We start from the raw sequence: 14192 nt of genomic DNA on the forward strand, positions 1-14192 counted from the left end.
AGCCAGCAGCGGTGGTTATCAACCCGAGCAGCCGTCGGCTTGGCTTAATTTGCCAGGAAGTGAGTGTTGTTTCCTCAGGATGTTCGTGCCGCCCGGCTCTTTGCTGTTGTGGAATGTTCTTCTGTGGTCTCCTTCATGTACAGTATGTGTGTTTTGTGTGTTATAAACGGTAGTCACAATAATGTTGTAATGCTTGAGGTGCAATAGCAAAGTCAGGCCTTTGACCTCTGACCTTGGCTGGCTGGGCTGGTGCAGGCAGAGACCAACAAGACAGTCTTTATGGAGCAAAGTCCATTTCCTGAAGGGAAGATAATGGCTGAGCTCAGCTACTGAGAAGGGCTTTCACAGACATGAATCTCTGCTGGCTCTTACATGACACAAGTAGGTGGCGCTATTGTTACTGGTACACATTAGTCTCTTCATGACTAGCCCAGGAGAAGCCCTGGGGAACTACTGCGAACAGCCACTTTTGACTTCTGTGGTTGGTCGATGACTTGATCCAAACCAAGATGTAAATCAAATGATCCCCATCAAAACAAGTGTTCATTATCAAATAAATAAATATGATATGGATAAAAACAGAATACATTTCGTCAAATAGTAATGTTCAGTACTACTCAGCCTGGGACAGAACTGTCATCTCAGGCGCTCAATGAGCTTTTTGGTCAAGTCTGGAAAAAACAAGCTTATCCTCCTGTCACCTTGACTGCCTAGATTTTTGTCAACTTTTCTTTCCATCCTCTTTTGCGGGCTCCTTTCGGCATGGGAGAGCACTACTAATCCCTTAACATTTGATCTGGTCTTACATTTTGTATCCTAAAATCTACATATAATTAAAAATATCCAGTTAAATTCTGTATCGCTATTTGATAGATGTTTAAATGTAATATTTAAAATATATTCCGCAAGGACAGTCACACTTATTAGCGGACGTGGAATTGTGAAAGGAAACGTTTGTATCTTTCATAGTCTGTGTGGGTTACTCCTCACGTCAATTCAACATTCAAAGTTGCTCAAAGTTCTCCATTTTCTCTCAATAGTTAACATTTTTTCATGTATGACGTCGATGATGCACAAAGTTCAGTTGTTAATTCTAAAGAAGATTAGATCAGATATGAAAAGACCAATTCCGGTGTTGTATTTGGTTTATTTTGTCTCCTGACTTATAAACCACAGTCAGCAAAGCAGTCACAGAGACAGACCTGATTGTTTTCATGTTTCCTTTACTACTTTGTTAAAGTCTCTTCTTTTTCCTCCAGATCTAAAAAACTAAAACTCAAAGCAGGATACTTAGAGATGAATGTGATTCTGAGCAAATGGCCCGGCGCCAAAATACATAATTATGGCTGAGCCGGTGAAGCAGGTGAGGCCTGCCAAACCAGGCAGAGCGCTAAAGAGCTCAGTGACGGGGTCATGGTGCGGACTAATGTGGTGACAGCAACTGTAGCAGCTTAAATGCCGACTGATTCGTGTTTGTTCCCAGTTCACGAGTCCCTTCCTTCTTTGGGGAAAAGCAAAGCTCTGGACAACTGATGCAGAGGGGTGAAGTGGGCATGGCAGGAAAGAAGGGAGGGAGCGGCTGTTGGGTAAATTGGCGATGAAGGGGGGCATGGTAGAGAAATATGCGGCGAGAGAGTGTTTGTGTGTCTGTATTTGTGTGTAAGGCGGTCTCCACTTTTTTCCCTCCACCTCACCGAGGCTAAGGCAAACAAAATGCCAGCAAATTTAAAAACAGAAAAAGAAAAAAAGATTTTTAAAAAGCTAAATAAGCAAAGCTGCAGCCCCAAGGAAGAGGCACGTCGATGGTGATACTGCACAAAGTAAACAAACAAACTGGGAGCTTCCCTTTGAACAAGAGAGGCATCCTTACCAAACAGCACCACAATGACATTTTCTGCCACAAATGTCCATGACCTCTGGAGTGACAACGCACTTCGTCATGCGATTGCCAGCACCTGTTCATCATGCTGCAGACACCGGAGAGGCTGGCAGTTGCTCGATGTTAGTTTGAGGTGGCTCATGAAGTACCCCGAGCGAGATTTTAGGATTCAGACAAAAACGTGACACAGTGAGCACATACAGGTACAGAGAGAGTGTCACAGCTCTGATGCCACCGATTAACATGTAACTCGCTTCATGCCTCCAACTTTGTTGAACAAAATCAAAACCAAGCAGGCATGGCAGTAAAATCAAAATCAGAACTCAAGACGGGAAAGCTACCAGGGTTAACTTCTGTTTATGGAACCAGAAAACGATGAAATGGCATAAAAGGGATGAAATAAATAAAGCAGGTCGAAAAGTATGTCAGGTATTTTGTAATCTCTTGATTCCATATGGGGAGGACCTACACATTAGAAGTAGTCAATCACAGGAAATGTTATGTATCTGATATCATTGGTGTGTGTAGATGATACTTTTTGATATTTGCTATATTGTGGCCCCTTTAAATGCTGTAGGCCGGGTTTCAGTCTTAAGCAACTGATGCTGCAATCACCTTCAAACTGAAGCATTTTATCAGAAACGTCGGGGGAGGAGTTTGACACTGAATCACGTGAGGTTTTTATTGCTTTGCAGGGCAGGTACCGCAGGCTCCCTCGAGGACTGGGTGCTTAGCATTTACCTATTTCGCCCCCCTCTCACTGTGCTAGATATAAGAATGTGTATCATCCTAGGGGCAATGGAGGTTTTTCCCTTTTACAGGCAACACATAAAAAACAAATAAAACAAACAAAAACACCCCCTTAGTGAAAACAAAAGGGCTTGCATGGAAAATGTGATTATGTTTGGCACGCTGGGGTCAGGGAAGCAAGAAGGAGAATCCTAGCATGGGAGCAGGCATCTTTTTTGGGCATCAATTAAGTCCAAGGCTTGATGACCCACTGTGGGGCACATCTGTGCTATAATCCACTTTAACGCACACACACGCACTAACACTCATCAAGTCAGCCTGGTCAAGGCGTCAGAATGAACATAGTCCTCTGTCTCTGGGTCTGTCCCTACAAACGTCTTGCCAGCGGTGCAGCAAAGTAGCAAAACTCTGTGTCCTTTGGCTGTGAGACGGCCATTAAAAATAACTCATAAACACGCTGGGGTCCAGCGGAGGGCGAGTCTGGGTTTCCTGCACTAGTGAATGTGCGTTTTGTACTCCAGGTGACCCCACCCCCACCACACCACTTCTAGTTTCGCAGGGGTCACAGTTCATTCAGGTAGAGATGCTCGCTGTGCGGCGAGGAGGAGCCCCAGCGACCGATGGGTACCACTTCTTTAAAATAGAACCTCTAATCTTCTGTATACGCTATTTAAATATACACACTCCTCAGCACAGCCAAGTCTACAATCATTAGCATCATAATAAGACTATGAAGAAACAGTGAGAATAATAATAATTATACATGTATGTATATATATATATATATATATACATGTATGTATATATATATATATATATATATATATATATATATATATATATATATATATATATACATACATACATACATATACATATATATACATATGTATATATATATATATGTATATATATATATAAACATATGTATATATATATATGTATATATATATATATACATATGTATATATATATACATATGTATATATATATATATATATATATATGTATATATATATATATATATATATATATATATATATATATATATATATATATTGTCGTTCGTAGCATGATTTTTTGTCAGCAGCCATCACTAGAACATTCAGGGTGGTAATTGCATATGTACAACAAAAACGTCATTTACATCCCAGAGCTCGAAGCTGTGGTTCAGAAGTCATATGTGGTAGATTTGTGGGGGAAGTGTTGTTGATGAATGCTGGTGTGTTATCTGAGCCTCTTCTCCGCTGAATAGATGGACATGTAGTAGTCATTACTGCCCACCGCCAAGTGGGGCTGGAGGGAGACAAAGACAGAAGGTAGGTTAGACGGTTGTGTTAATTACAGGTTTAATGATGTGTGTGCGTTCACAAAAACTGAGAAGAGGGGTAAAGTGTTAGCAACAGCCCTAACCCAAACTCTGAAATGTTTAATAACTATTGGCCTAGATGTACGACTGTATGAATACTGCTGTGGCCAGTAAAGTGGTAGTTTACCCAGTGAGGATGGAAGGCTAAACAGCTGATGGCCCCAATCCTTTGTCCCATGAAGCCATCATAATACTTTATATTGCTGATCACATCACCGTTAGAGTTGTAAACCGCTATGAACTGGTTCATCGACCCACTGGAGAGCAGAGGATGAGAGAGTGAGGGAGAGAGAGACAAAGAGAGAGACATAACATCAATCATACGCTGTGTGGACTGCATTTTTTTATTTTGTGGTGACATGTAACCTTCTGTATGGATGCCAGCTGTATTGTCCAGTTACGATAATTTGTTTTGTTTGTCAAGCCAAATAAAAACGCAACAATATTTGACTCTTCTTATTTAGACAAATGGAAAAAAGTAAAGAAGACTGAGGAAGATTGAAATGATTTTCTTCCCGTTTATGACTTAAGAACCGATGGAGAAAAATGTTTGCCAAAAAAATTCTTTCTCTAAGTTACTTTCTTTTTTTCAACTACATAACTTGTCAACAATAACATTATGGACATTGTGTTGAGTGCATGGAGGAATAATAACTAACCTGAAAACAAAACATGAATGCTTTTAGTCTTATTTAGAACGCGCGGTAGAGGTGCACCTGAGCCTTTAGTGGTCGAAACAACAAAACAATTTTTTTTCACCTTCCAAAAAACCCCCTTTCCCCCATGTTTCTTAGATGAGAGGATTTAAGAAACATTTTAAGATGATCATGGCAAAAACCTTTTCACCTGCTCTCAAATCATAACACAGGAGAGAAAATGCTTTAGATCTGACTAAGATAAGGAAAATAAAGAATGAATGGACTTGACCGTAACATTGTGGACATTTGAGCTGAAACCTGCATCTACACATTCAAACTCACCAGGCGAACAAGTTGGCCTGTGGGTGGATGTCCAGGGCTGTCAACCCCTTTACTGTCTGCAGCACGTTGATGGAGTCTGGGGTCCGCGGTTCAAAGAATCGAACATCTCCGTTTACACTGGTGAGGAAACAACAAAGTTACTAAAGGCATTCCAAAGATATATCCTATATATACAGACAAACTATATAATATATACAGACAAAGAGATAGAGCATACCTGACACTGATAATATGTCCATCAGTCTCCTTCTGTATATGAGCTTTGACCACCCAGGCTCCATGCTCCCTGTAGGTCATCACCCGACTGCAGAAACCCACAAAAGACAGGGCAAATGTCAGCGAAAGTAACATTTAACAGTGTGTTTCTTTGCAAGCAGGAAACACAGGAAAATAACAAAGACAATACAACAATTATGAAGCCAAAAGGAAAAACATAGGAACAGTAATAAAACCCAAAAAAGAAAGTGATGAATAGATGATTATTAAATTATCTGGTTCAACCTTAAAAGTAACCAAAAGGGCTACATTATGACACAAATAAACTATGGTCTAAGTTTCCAAGAAGACTGAAATCATCTGGATGGATTCTAGTTTGTATGTTATTGTGAATGTATTTAAACAGTGTCCGAACTTGTGTGTGCTGAAGCCCTTCCTCTTGTATGTTATGCAAAATAGGGCGATAACCTTCTTACTAAGTAAAAAAAAAAAAATCTCCAGTGAAAAGAAAATAACAGCAGTATGAGGTACAAAAGCAAGTCTCTTTTTCTGCTGTAACAAGTAATACAAGTAAAAAACCACTGGGTGGCATCATGAGGCCATGACTGAAATAAGCAACTGTCTCCCAGAGAGACTGAAGTGGCATTAGAGCTGAACCCCAAAACCATCTATTTAGAACCAAGTTGAATTTGAATACCTACTACCCACAATGCACTCTATTAAACTTGATCATTACATTTCATTTCCATTGATCAAATACATCCTGACTACAGGTGTGACAGGAAGTGCATTTAATCTCCATACATTTCAAGGACAAACGCTAAACATGAATTTACAACAATCAACAGTATATTCCGATTGTAAGAAACACTTTGTAAACTGCTGCACACAAAAAGCAAAACAAATAATTTTCCACACACCTGTGGGTGTCCGGCTACTGGTGCTGGGCTAATCTCAGGGGGAGCAACATAGTTGCTGAAAGATGTAACTCCATGCCTGAGGGGGACTATTAAATTACTTAAAGATTTATGGGCCACTTCATGGTTTAACTGCTTTTCTTTTGCCCTTTGGGACTGAAATTAAAATAATGTTTAACCAACTGGGGGGATACGGGGCCACCGGGGTCCATTAAAAGAGGTGGCATCCCCAAAGGGAGATTTACAGCACTCTATATATAATAAGTATAGATTAGAGAGGTGAATAATGTAGGACTGTGTAAGAGTTAATGCCCACATAAACTGCTGCGTAGGTGTTCTTCAATTTATTTAAATAATGGTGAGACAGTAAAATAAATTAAAATGTAAATTAATAATCAATGTAACCTTCTGTGCAATAAAACAACGAGGTCAGATTTAGAGAGAGTGAGTGTTTTTACCATTCATTTGGACCCATCCTCCTATCAAACACGCGTACAGATCCGTCACCGAGACCGGCTACGATGAGCGAACGCTGGGAATCGCAGGAGAGGCTGGTCACACAGCTGTCTGCTCCGGTTGGGATGTCCTGGTGGACGCACAAGCACAACAATCCCTATCAAAGACTTGTAAAGCAAACTACCAAGGTACCACTGTCAATACAGTGGCTAATTACACATTAAACCTTCTTTGAAATCATCAATCATGTGCTCTGTTTTGTGGTTGGACCCAGCATCAATATGCAGCCACAGGCGAGGTTGGGCCATTTGTATTTGTATTCGTCCATCCATCAAGACAATGATTAGCACACTTGGGACCATAAGACGTGTTAAAAATGTAGAAAAAGAAGAAACTGCACTAATGGTTGTAGCTCTGCCACAGACTACCATTACTGTCCTAAAACAGACAACAGCATGAGTACACTGTGAACAATAAGTCGTAATGTATCACAGACTCATGAATTATTCATGTTTTAGTGTTTATCATTTATTATTCATTATATTATTCATTTCACTTGATTTTCAAATAGCTTGGACCAGTTTGCCTAAAAGTGTGACCACCTTTTGTGCAGAAATACAAAGATTCACTTAAAATGCAACACTACAAAGGAATATATTTGCTTTCAAGAATTCCACTATTGCACTTTATTATTTTACATTTTATTCTGATAACGTTAGAAGACACCTTTTATCCTTACGGTCATACCCTCCTAATATCCTATAGGTCTCATACCAATTATGTATTTACTCTCCAGTTAATCTCCGTAGAGATTCAATTTATTTTGTATACGTAGAACCTTTGTGTTGCGAATCGCTTGTCCAATTTTGCATTGATTCGGCCTCAACAACGAGCATCAAGAACAACAATATAGAAATAGTCAATCTTCTTGCTGATGGTCTTATTTACTTATATTGGTAATTTCATAACCAGTTCAAAGTCAGTTGTCTTTAAGGTACTGGTGGCAATGAACCAAGTGAATCGATCTTCAAAGTAATCTTCTGGGGATGGACTGAAAACACAAATAGAATTTAAGCCGCAGCAGACAGTAAAGCAGTAACGTTAAAAATTCAGCTACTTGTTAAAATGAGTCATAACTTTACCAAATGCCTCTACTTTAAAAAGTGATGACAAGTTAATGACAGAGCAATGTTGGCAACACCTCACTGAGTTTTGGAACCAGAACCTGGTTTTAAACCCCAACTCCAGATAAACAACATAGCTTGGGTGCTAAAATGTGGATTTAACACCGTCGGATTGCTTTTTACAGAATACATCAAACTAGAGGAGCGACTAGAAGGAAGGAAGGCAGCAACAATTTGCCAACACAATAAAACCTCAATTTGTTAATTTATGAATTTTTACAGGATTGCTACATCAAAAAGAAAGAAAGAAACCTGAATGCCACGTTTCTCACCAGCTAATACAAAGTTCCAAGTTTCAGCTGTATTCACTGTGAGCTTTTTGAGAAAATCAGACTTATAACCAGATGCACTGAGTACAGTACCTGGACCTTCATCTCCCGGTCGATGTCCCAGATCCTCACGACTCGGACATCTCCAGACGTCATCAGGAGACCTGTCTCCTGCTCCCAGTCGACGACCATGCCTGCACCTACAGCACAGGATAACAGAGCGGTTTCAATGCAGATGAACATATATGAACCCATAACCAGTGCTGCCTGTTGTTATTGTGACTGACATCACGTCCTTCAAATGAAACGTAACAGAAGGCTTACATTTTTTTTTTTTACAATAATACTGAAGTTTCCAAAAGTGTAGAATATCTGACATATGAGCATAAAATGTAATTACTGAGAATAATTTGCACACAATATGTGAACTGCAGTGTTAATGCAATTCATAAGTGAACTCTCATGATATAAACCCATACAAGCACAGCTGTTAAACACACGGTGCATGTGTTGATCCCGCGAATACACAACACACAAGATTTTTGTTGGAGATTTCAGAAGGCTCCTGCTGTCACAGGTAGCAACTCAAATTATGGATTAGTGAAACAGCCTCCTGCAACACAAAGGATTGACCAAAACCAGAAACAGCTTTCTGCAGACTGCATAAGTAATAACTTTTTACATCAATTTATAAAGTGATATATCAAACATGGTCACCAAGTCAATGTTTTTGATAAAAGTCCCATATTCCTTAGTGTATAAATGTGCACTTTAAGCCTGGTTTAGCATTTTGCATCCTTCCCATCAAGACGACCAATGGGAGATGCAGACACTGACCCTGGAGCAGAGCCTGTCAGCAGATTCTGGCTGAGATGAGTCAAATGGCACTCAAGTGACAAAGTGAGGAGGGAAGAAGCTGAAGACAGCAAGACTCTTTGGGTGTTGGCAGTCATAGCAGGAATCAAGCGACCAGTGCCAGGTCACACTTGCCCTGCTGGCTCAGTGATGTCTGGCAGAGGCCTGTGGCTGCAGCCTCAGGGCATCCTAATGTTTAAAATAAGTTACTTAAGTTAGTGCTTGACGTAATTTAGCGTAGATTAACGTCTGAAACGCCCTGCCACTACAAATATCTAATGCCTTACACTGGGCAAGATCTCCCGGGAAAAAGAAGGCTCCATTCACAGGCAAAAGTAAGTGCCTCAACTATTGCACAACCAAAACAGGAATAGGAAAACACTTTTGCTTTCCCCTGAGATCTATCCGTAGCTATCTCCAGGTGGGCCAAGCTGGATAACTGTGGAAACAATACTCTGCAAAAAACGAGGAAGGAGGCAAAGAAGAGAGATCCAGGACTTGAGAGGGTTTCAAACAGCCATTCAGCTGATATTATAGGGAAAAGACGAAATGCTGTCTGATTCCACTTATAGCTCACTTTATTCATTCTTCACACGCTCCCTTTTGTTTGTATCGTACCACAGAATGCGACACTGTGAATGTCTTTGAGGAGAGCTCTCTGAAAGTGTGCATCCGTATCTCGATCTGTACAATTCATCACATGTTGCCCCTCCATCAGGGAAAACCCTCTGCAAGTGAACAGATCACGAGACAAAGCCTCAACTACTTTTTGTTGGTTGCATTGCTGACGGGCCCGTTAACACTTGCAAGCTGGCGAGCAGCTGAGTTGTTGAAATATTATGTAATTGAGCAACCTAAAACATCCTCCAACAATTTGAAAGCCTTTCTATCTTGTTCGACATAATCCAACATCTCCCGGGGGGATCCATTGCATCTACAGTTTAAAAAAAGAAGAAGTATCTTTTACCCCGGTAAAGTATTTTTTGGGCATCTAATGTCTTCATTGACATTTGGTAATAGAGAGATGACAGTGGACCTTCAGTTGAAAGTATTTTGTTTGAATCCTAGTGGCTAGTATGCACATGAAAACGGATGATTTTTACAACAAGCACATCCTTTTCTCTCTTCAAACATATCACTCCATGCTTCATTTCCTCCCTTTCATCCTCCTCCTCTCTTAGTCACTTCCTCCTCCTGTTTCTTCATCATCAATTATCATCTGCAGCTCACCCACCTATGTCACCAACTCTCTTCATACATTCACATCATTCTTTAACCAAGTGTCTTTTCATCCTAATTGGCTCCTTTCACACAATGTTTTGGTGTAGAGAGAGAATCTCTTTGCTCTTCTCTCCACAACAATGGTGAACCAATGCATCATTTGTGATCCTGTACCAGCGCTCATCTCCTCCACTGAACCATTTGTGTGGGGCTTTCTACTGTGCTACTTGGCTTAGGTTGTAGGAAAACCCAAGCCTCATGGGGCGGCTTCACATCCTTCACTGTGACGTCGTCCTGCTCGCTCAGAGGGCACAACGTCACGCTGCCAAGGGTGCGGGCACACGTGTGGGGGATTGCACGCAGGGAAAACCTCTTTTACAGGACTGCGCTCAGTCGGTGACACGTTCACAGCCATGCGCTTGATGCTAGCTCCTTTTACAGGCTGTGAGGAGAGAGTGGGCATTCCCTTTGAAGCTGGCAGCTCTGTGATGAAGAAATCTGGGTTACAATGAGAGGGGAGGAGAACGAAGATTCCCCAACACACAAAAGCGTGCGCATGCATTTCCTCTAAAATAAGGAGCACACGTGAAAACAAACCTTCGCAGGATTAAGATTCAGTTTGACCCGTCTTTATGTTCCCCTTTGTTATCCCATCCCATGATGAGAAATATATTGTAGATAATTATAAAGTGCATGATTGAACATCCCCACAAGACCCCTTGTGCAGTTGTTCTGTGCTGAATCACTACCTGGACTCATGTTTCAGCTTTGTGGTACTTTTGATTAAACCAATGAAATAATTATGTCTTAACTAGACTTTGATCATTTCTATGAACAGATTCTGCAGTCACATGCAGATTTTGGTATGAGAAGTGCTCTGGTTTTGTTAGAGTGTGTGACGTTGAATATGAAGCGAACAGTGACATCAAAGCTGTGAACATAACAGTACCGTGTGTGTACAGTTTGTTTGTTGTGAATAAATGCTACAACTCCTCAAGACCCGATCCAAGTTCCTGTTTCTTAGCCCCAAAGTTTGTGACAACTTTGTGGACCGGTTATTCTCATTTCAGTAGCTAACCGCTCCTCCGAGACTTGCTGAGCACAAACAGACCTTTGGGTGCCAGGCCTAACGACTTTTCTGTCGGAAACGCTGCAGTTGATGTACTTCAATGGTGCATAAGGAATGGTCCATTAAGTTTGCACAAACCAGTTGACACACAGTAAACCTGGGACTAACGGCCTCCTAGAGTTCAGGGGGTCAGGATACTCTAAACTCATTTCAGCCTTTCCATTCCTCTCTGGCTCTCCATCCGGCCCAGCACTTCCTCTCACCCCACACTCACTTCATGACTCCTTCGCTATTTTGTCCTCTTTCCTTCTCTACTCACTGACTGTAATCAAAAACTATTTGCTGGAAATTCAGGGAGTCACAGCTCACATATCTGCCACCTCAAACCCCAACCTTCAGTTTTGTCTCACACAACCAACACTCTGCTCAGCTACTCAAACCTTAGAGAGAACCTTTGTGGGCCTGAGCAGTTCTTAGTTACTCACACAGAAATCAATAGGGGCATAGAGAATAGGTATGTGAGAAGGAAGGGCAGGAGCAAAGTAGTGTGGGCAATGTTTCCGGAGCTGTACATCTTACCACCTTACAGAGGTGGAGGTATAGTTAGCTTATATTTTGATGTGCATCCTCTCTTTATGACTCGTTTCTTTCACTTCTTTCTTAAGATCAAATGTTCTCCCCCAATGACGATTTTTAAAAACAGTAATGGTTTTCCTTTGATGCATCTTAGACAAGGGGAAAATAAATCTACTTTTAACACCACTAACAGTTGTGGCAGATCACCTTGGTCCTGTGCCAGTGAACCAAGACAATGCAACCTAATTTGAGAAATATTTATTTATTCCTTTGCATAAACACCGTTGTTTCACTCCTCTTTCTCTCTGGAGCAGACGCTGTCCTCTGCATCCTCTTTCTATGCTGTTATCCTCATTGATAAACTAGCTCTCCCCCACACTGCAGCCTAACCCAGTGCTGCGGCCTTTCTGGCTCTTCTCCCCCTCAGTGTTATCCACTCTCTTCCCTGCATTGTTTTTGCTTTGAAAAGGTCTCCAGGTCTCCTGTAATAAAACGTCTCCAGCATTGCCAGCAACTCGCCCGGCATGCATGTGCCTCTAAGAGAAGATGATGTTATCTATGGGAACGCTCTGACTGGCCGTGCTCAATCATTTGGTCATCATAACCTTTGAAGGCTTGACATTTGGGGAGGTAAAAAGCTTTGACCTGCCTTTTTGACAAAGACCTTGTGAAATGAGGCATAACCGACATGACACTTGCTGACCTGATTATTGTGGGGAGGAGACCAACACTAATTTCTTACATCAAAGTAAGTTTCTGTCAATTGTCTACTTGGCGTTATTCTTAGATCTCAAGTATACTGAAACCCTTACTTTGCAGCCCAGTAAAATACTGCAGACAAAAAAAAGCATAGTGTCTGCCTTGAGGCTTTTTGTCTCATTCCCCTGAAACCTGCCTCTCTCCAACTTCATACCGAGACCCAAGCTCTAGATTTAGCAAGTTCCCAGAGCCCCAATGTTAACAAAGCAACAGGCAGTGCAGCTAAATGTGGTACAGGACACAGCGTCTCTGCCTTCCTAAAGCCAAAGAGGAGAGAGCTGCCCTACTTTCACTTATGCAACCAAAAGAAAAGGGACGAAGAGGAAAAACAGTCCCTAATATTTAGCGACTGCAGGGGTACGAATGAGTAGACTGGGGAGGTAAATGAATGAGAGAGAAGACAAAAAGTTGAAACATTATTAACAGTATTATGATCAAAACTTAATTAGATTGACTCTAAATCTAATCTGTGGAGATGTGTGTGCTGTTCTGTGAAGTAGCTGCAGGAATAGTTTCTCCAGGCTGTGCCAGCCACGGTCCCCTAATTTCAACAGCTCTTCTGGGGTTTAACAGGCAAATCCCTCCAGTGAGATGGACTAGGTGGCTCCATGCTATTAAAATCACACGGCACCAAAACGCTCCCAATTATAGACCTTTTGTGGACCAGCTTAAATGAATGAAATTTCATATACATGAGAGAGGCCATTTTGAGGTGAACATGAGTCATTGGTGTGGCGTCTGTTTGAAGAGAGACCTCTGCCTCACCAAAAGCAAAAGCTATTTTATCCTTCTTTAAATAAACATATCTTTGAATGTTGCTTGGTCTTTGGATATAAGCCAAATTGCAAATTTTCACCTCAACTGACAGATCGTCCCAAACAGCGATTGTCCAATAGAAACAGCATCTAGGCACAAGTCTGTCCAGCTTAGGAATTCTCCACATGTTGAACTGGTGAGCTTGGGGCTGCAGTAAGAGTTAGGATACCAGGCATTGAAAGAGTCTTTTTTTTAGTCTTTCCAAAAAACACAAGAGAAGTGTAAGGACTAGACGGTGTGTAGGGCGGCCAGGTGAGAATAGGTTAAATTTGGCAAAGGGGAGTTGAGGGCGGGTTTGGCCTCCAGTCAACAAACAGTAGTAACAATAATAATAATAATAATAATAATAATAATCTTTTCTGCAGACTTTGCAAAACATCTGAAACTCTTATGGCTGCAATGATCCATGGGCATTTCCCTTCCGACTTTTCCCAGTACCTGCAGTAACGGTTTTGATTTTTGACTGGAAGTTCACCGGGTCCTGGGACAGTGATGGATGGTTTAATTTCCCTCTGTAAATGTTTTAATTCAACAAAGTCATAGCTACGCGTAGTTATTCATCAATTCGCTGCTCTACTGAACACAGTACAAAAAAAACAAAACTACAACAGCCATAATTTATGTCTGCTGGAGACACAACAGTGCCCAGCTGTGGGAAACAGCAAAAATAATGTTTTATAACAATCAGTATTTAAAGTTTTACTCGGCTATGAATATAAAACAATTGGGTTTATTCTAATCTTTGCGACAAACAAGAGAGGATTCAGGACAACTGCTCATAATTTGGGACCGTCTGGTCACCCTACTACAGTATTAACATGATGTTATTCCTGAAGCCAAAGAGCACATCATTAACTATATTACTTTATGGTGTTA

The 14192-nt window shown here is 41.1% G+C and overlaps 1 protein-coding gene across 1 annotated transcript in view; it reads right to left on the reverse strand.

The window, feature by feature from the left end:
• Positions 1 to 3819: 3819 nt before the first annotated feature.
• Positions 3820 to 14192, reverse strand: part of rptor (regulatory associated protein of MTOR, complex 1) — a 138821-nt gene continuing 128448 nt past the window's right edge. The window contains exons 30-35 of the mRNA XM_079219794.1: positions 8114 to 8220; positions 6570 to 6697; positions 5196 to 5282; positions 4979 to 5095; positions 4126 to 4255; positions 3820 to 3925 (exon numbers count right to left, since the gene is read on the reverse strand). Of these exons, the coding sequence (XP_079075920.1) occupies positions 3857 to 3925; positions 4126 to 4255; positions 4979 to 5095; positions 5196 to 5282; positions 6570 to 6697; positions 8114 to 8220 (638 nt within the window). The 3' untranslated portion in view covers positions 3820 to 3856. The remainder of the gene's footprint in view (positions 3926 to 4125; positions 4256 to 4978; positions 5096 to 5195; positions 5283 to 6569; positions 6698 to 8113; positions 8221 to 14192) is intronic.

This window comes from Taurulus bubalis, assembly GCF_910589615.1.
Source record: "Taurulus bubalis genome assembly, chromosome: 6".
Classification (NCBI taxonomy): domain Eukaryota; kingdom Metazoa; phylum Chordata; class Actinopteri; order Perciformes; family Cottidae; genus Taurulus; species Taurulus bubalis.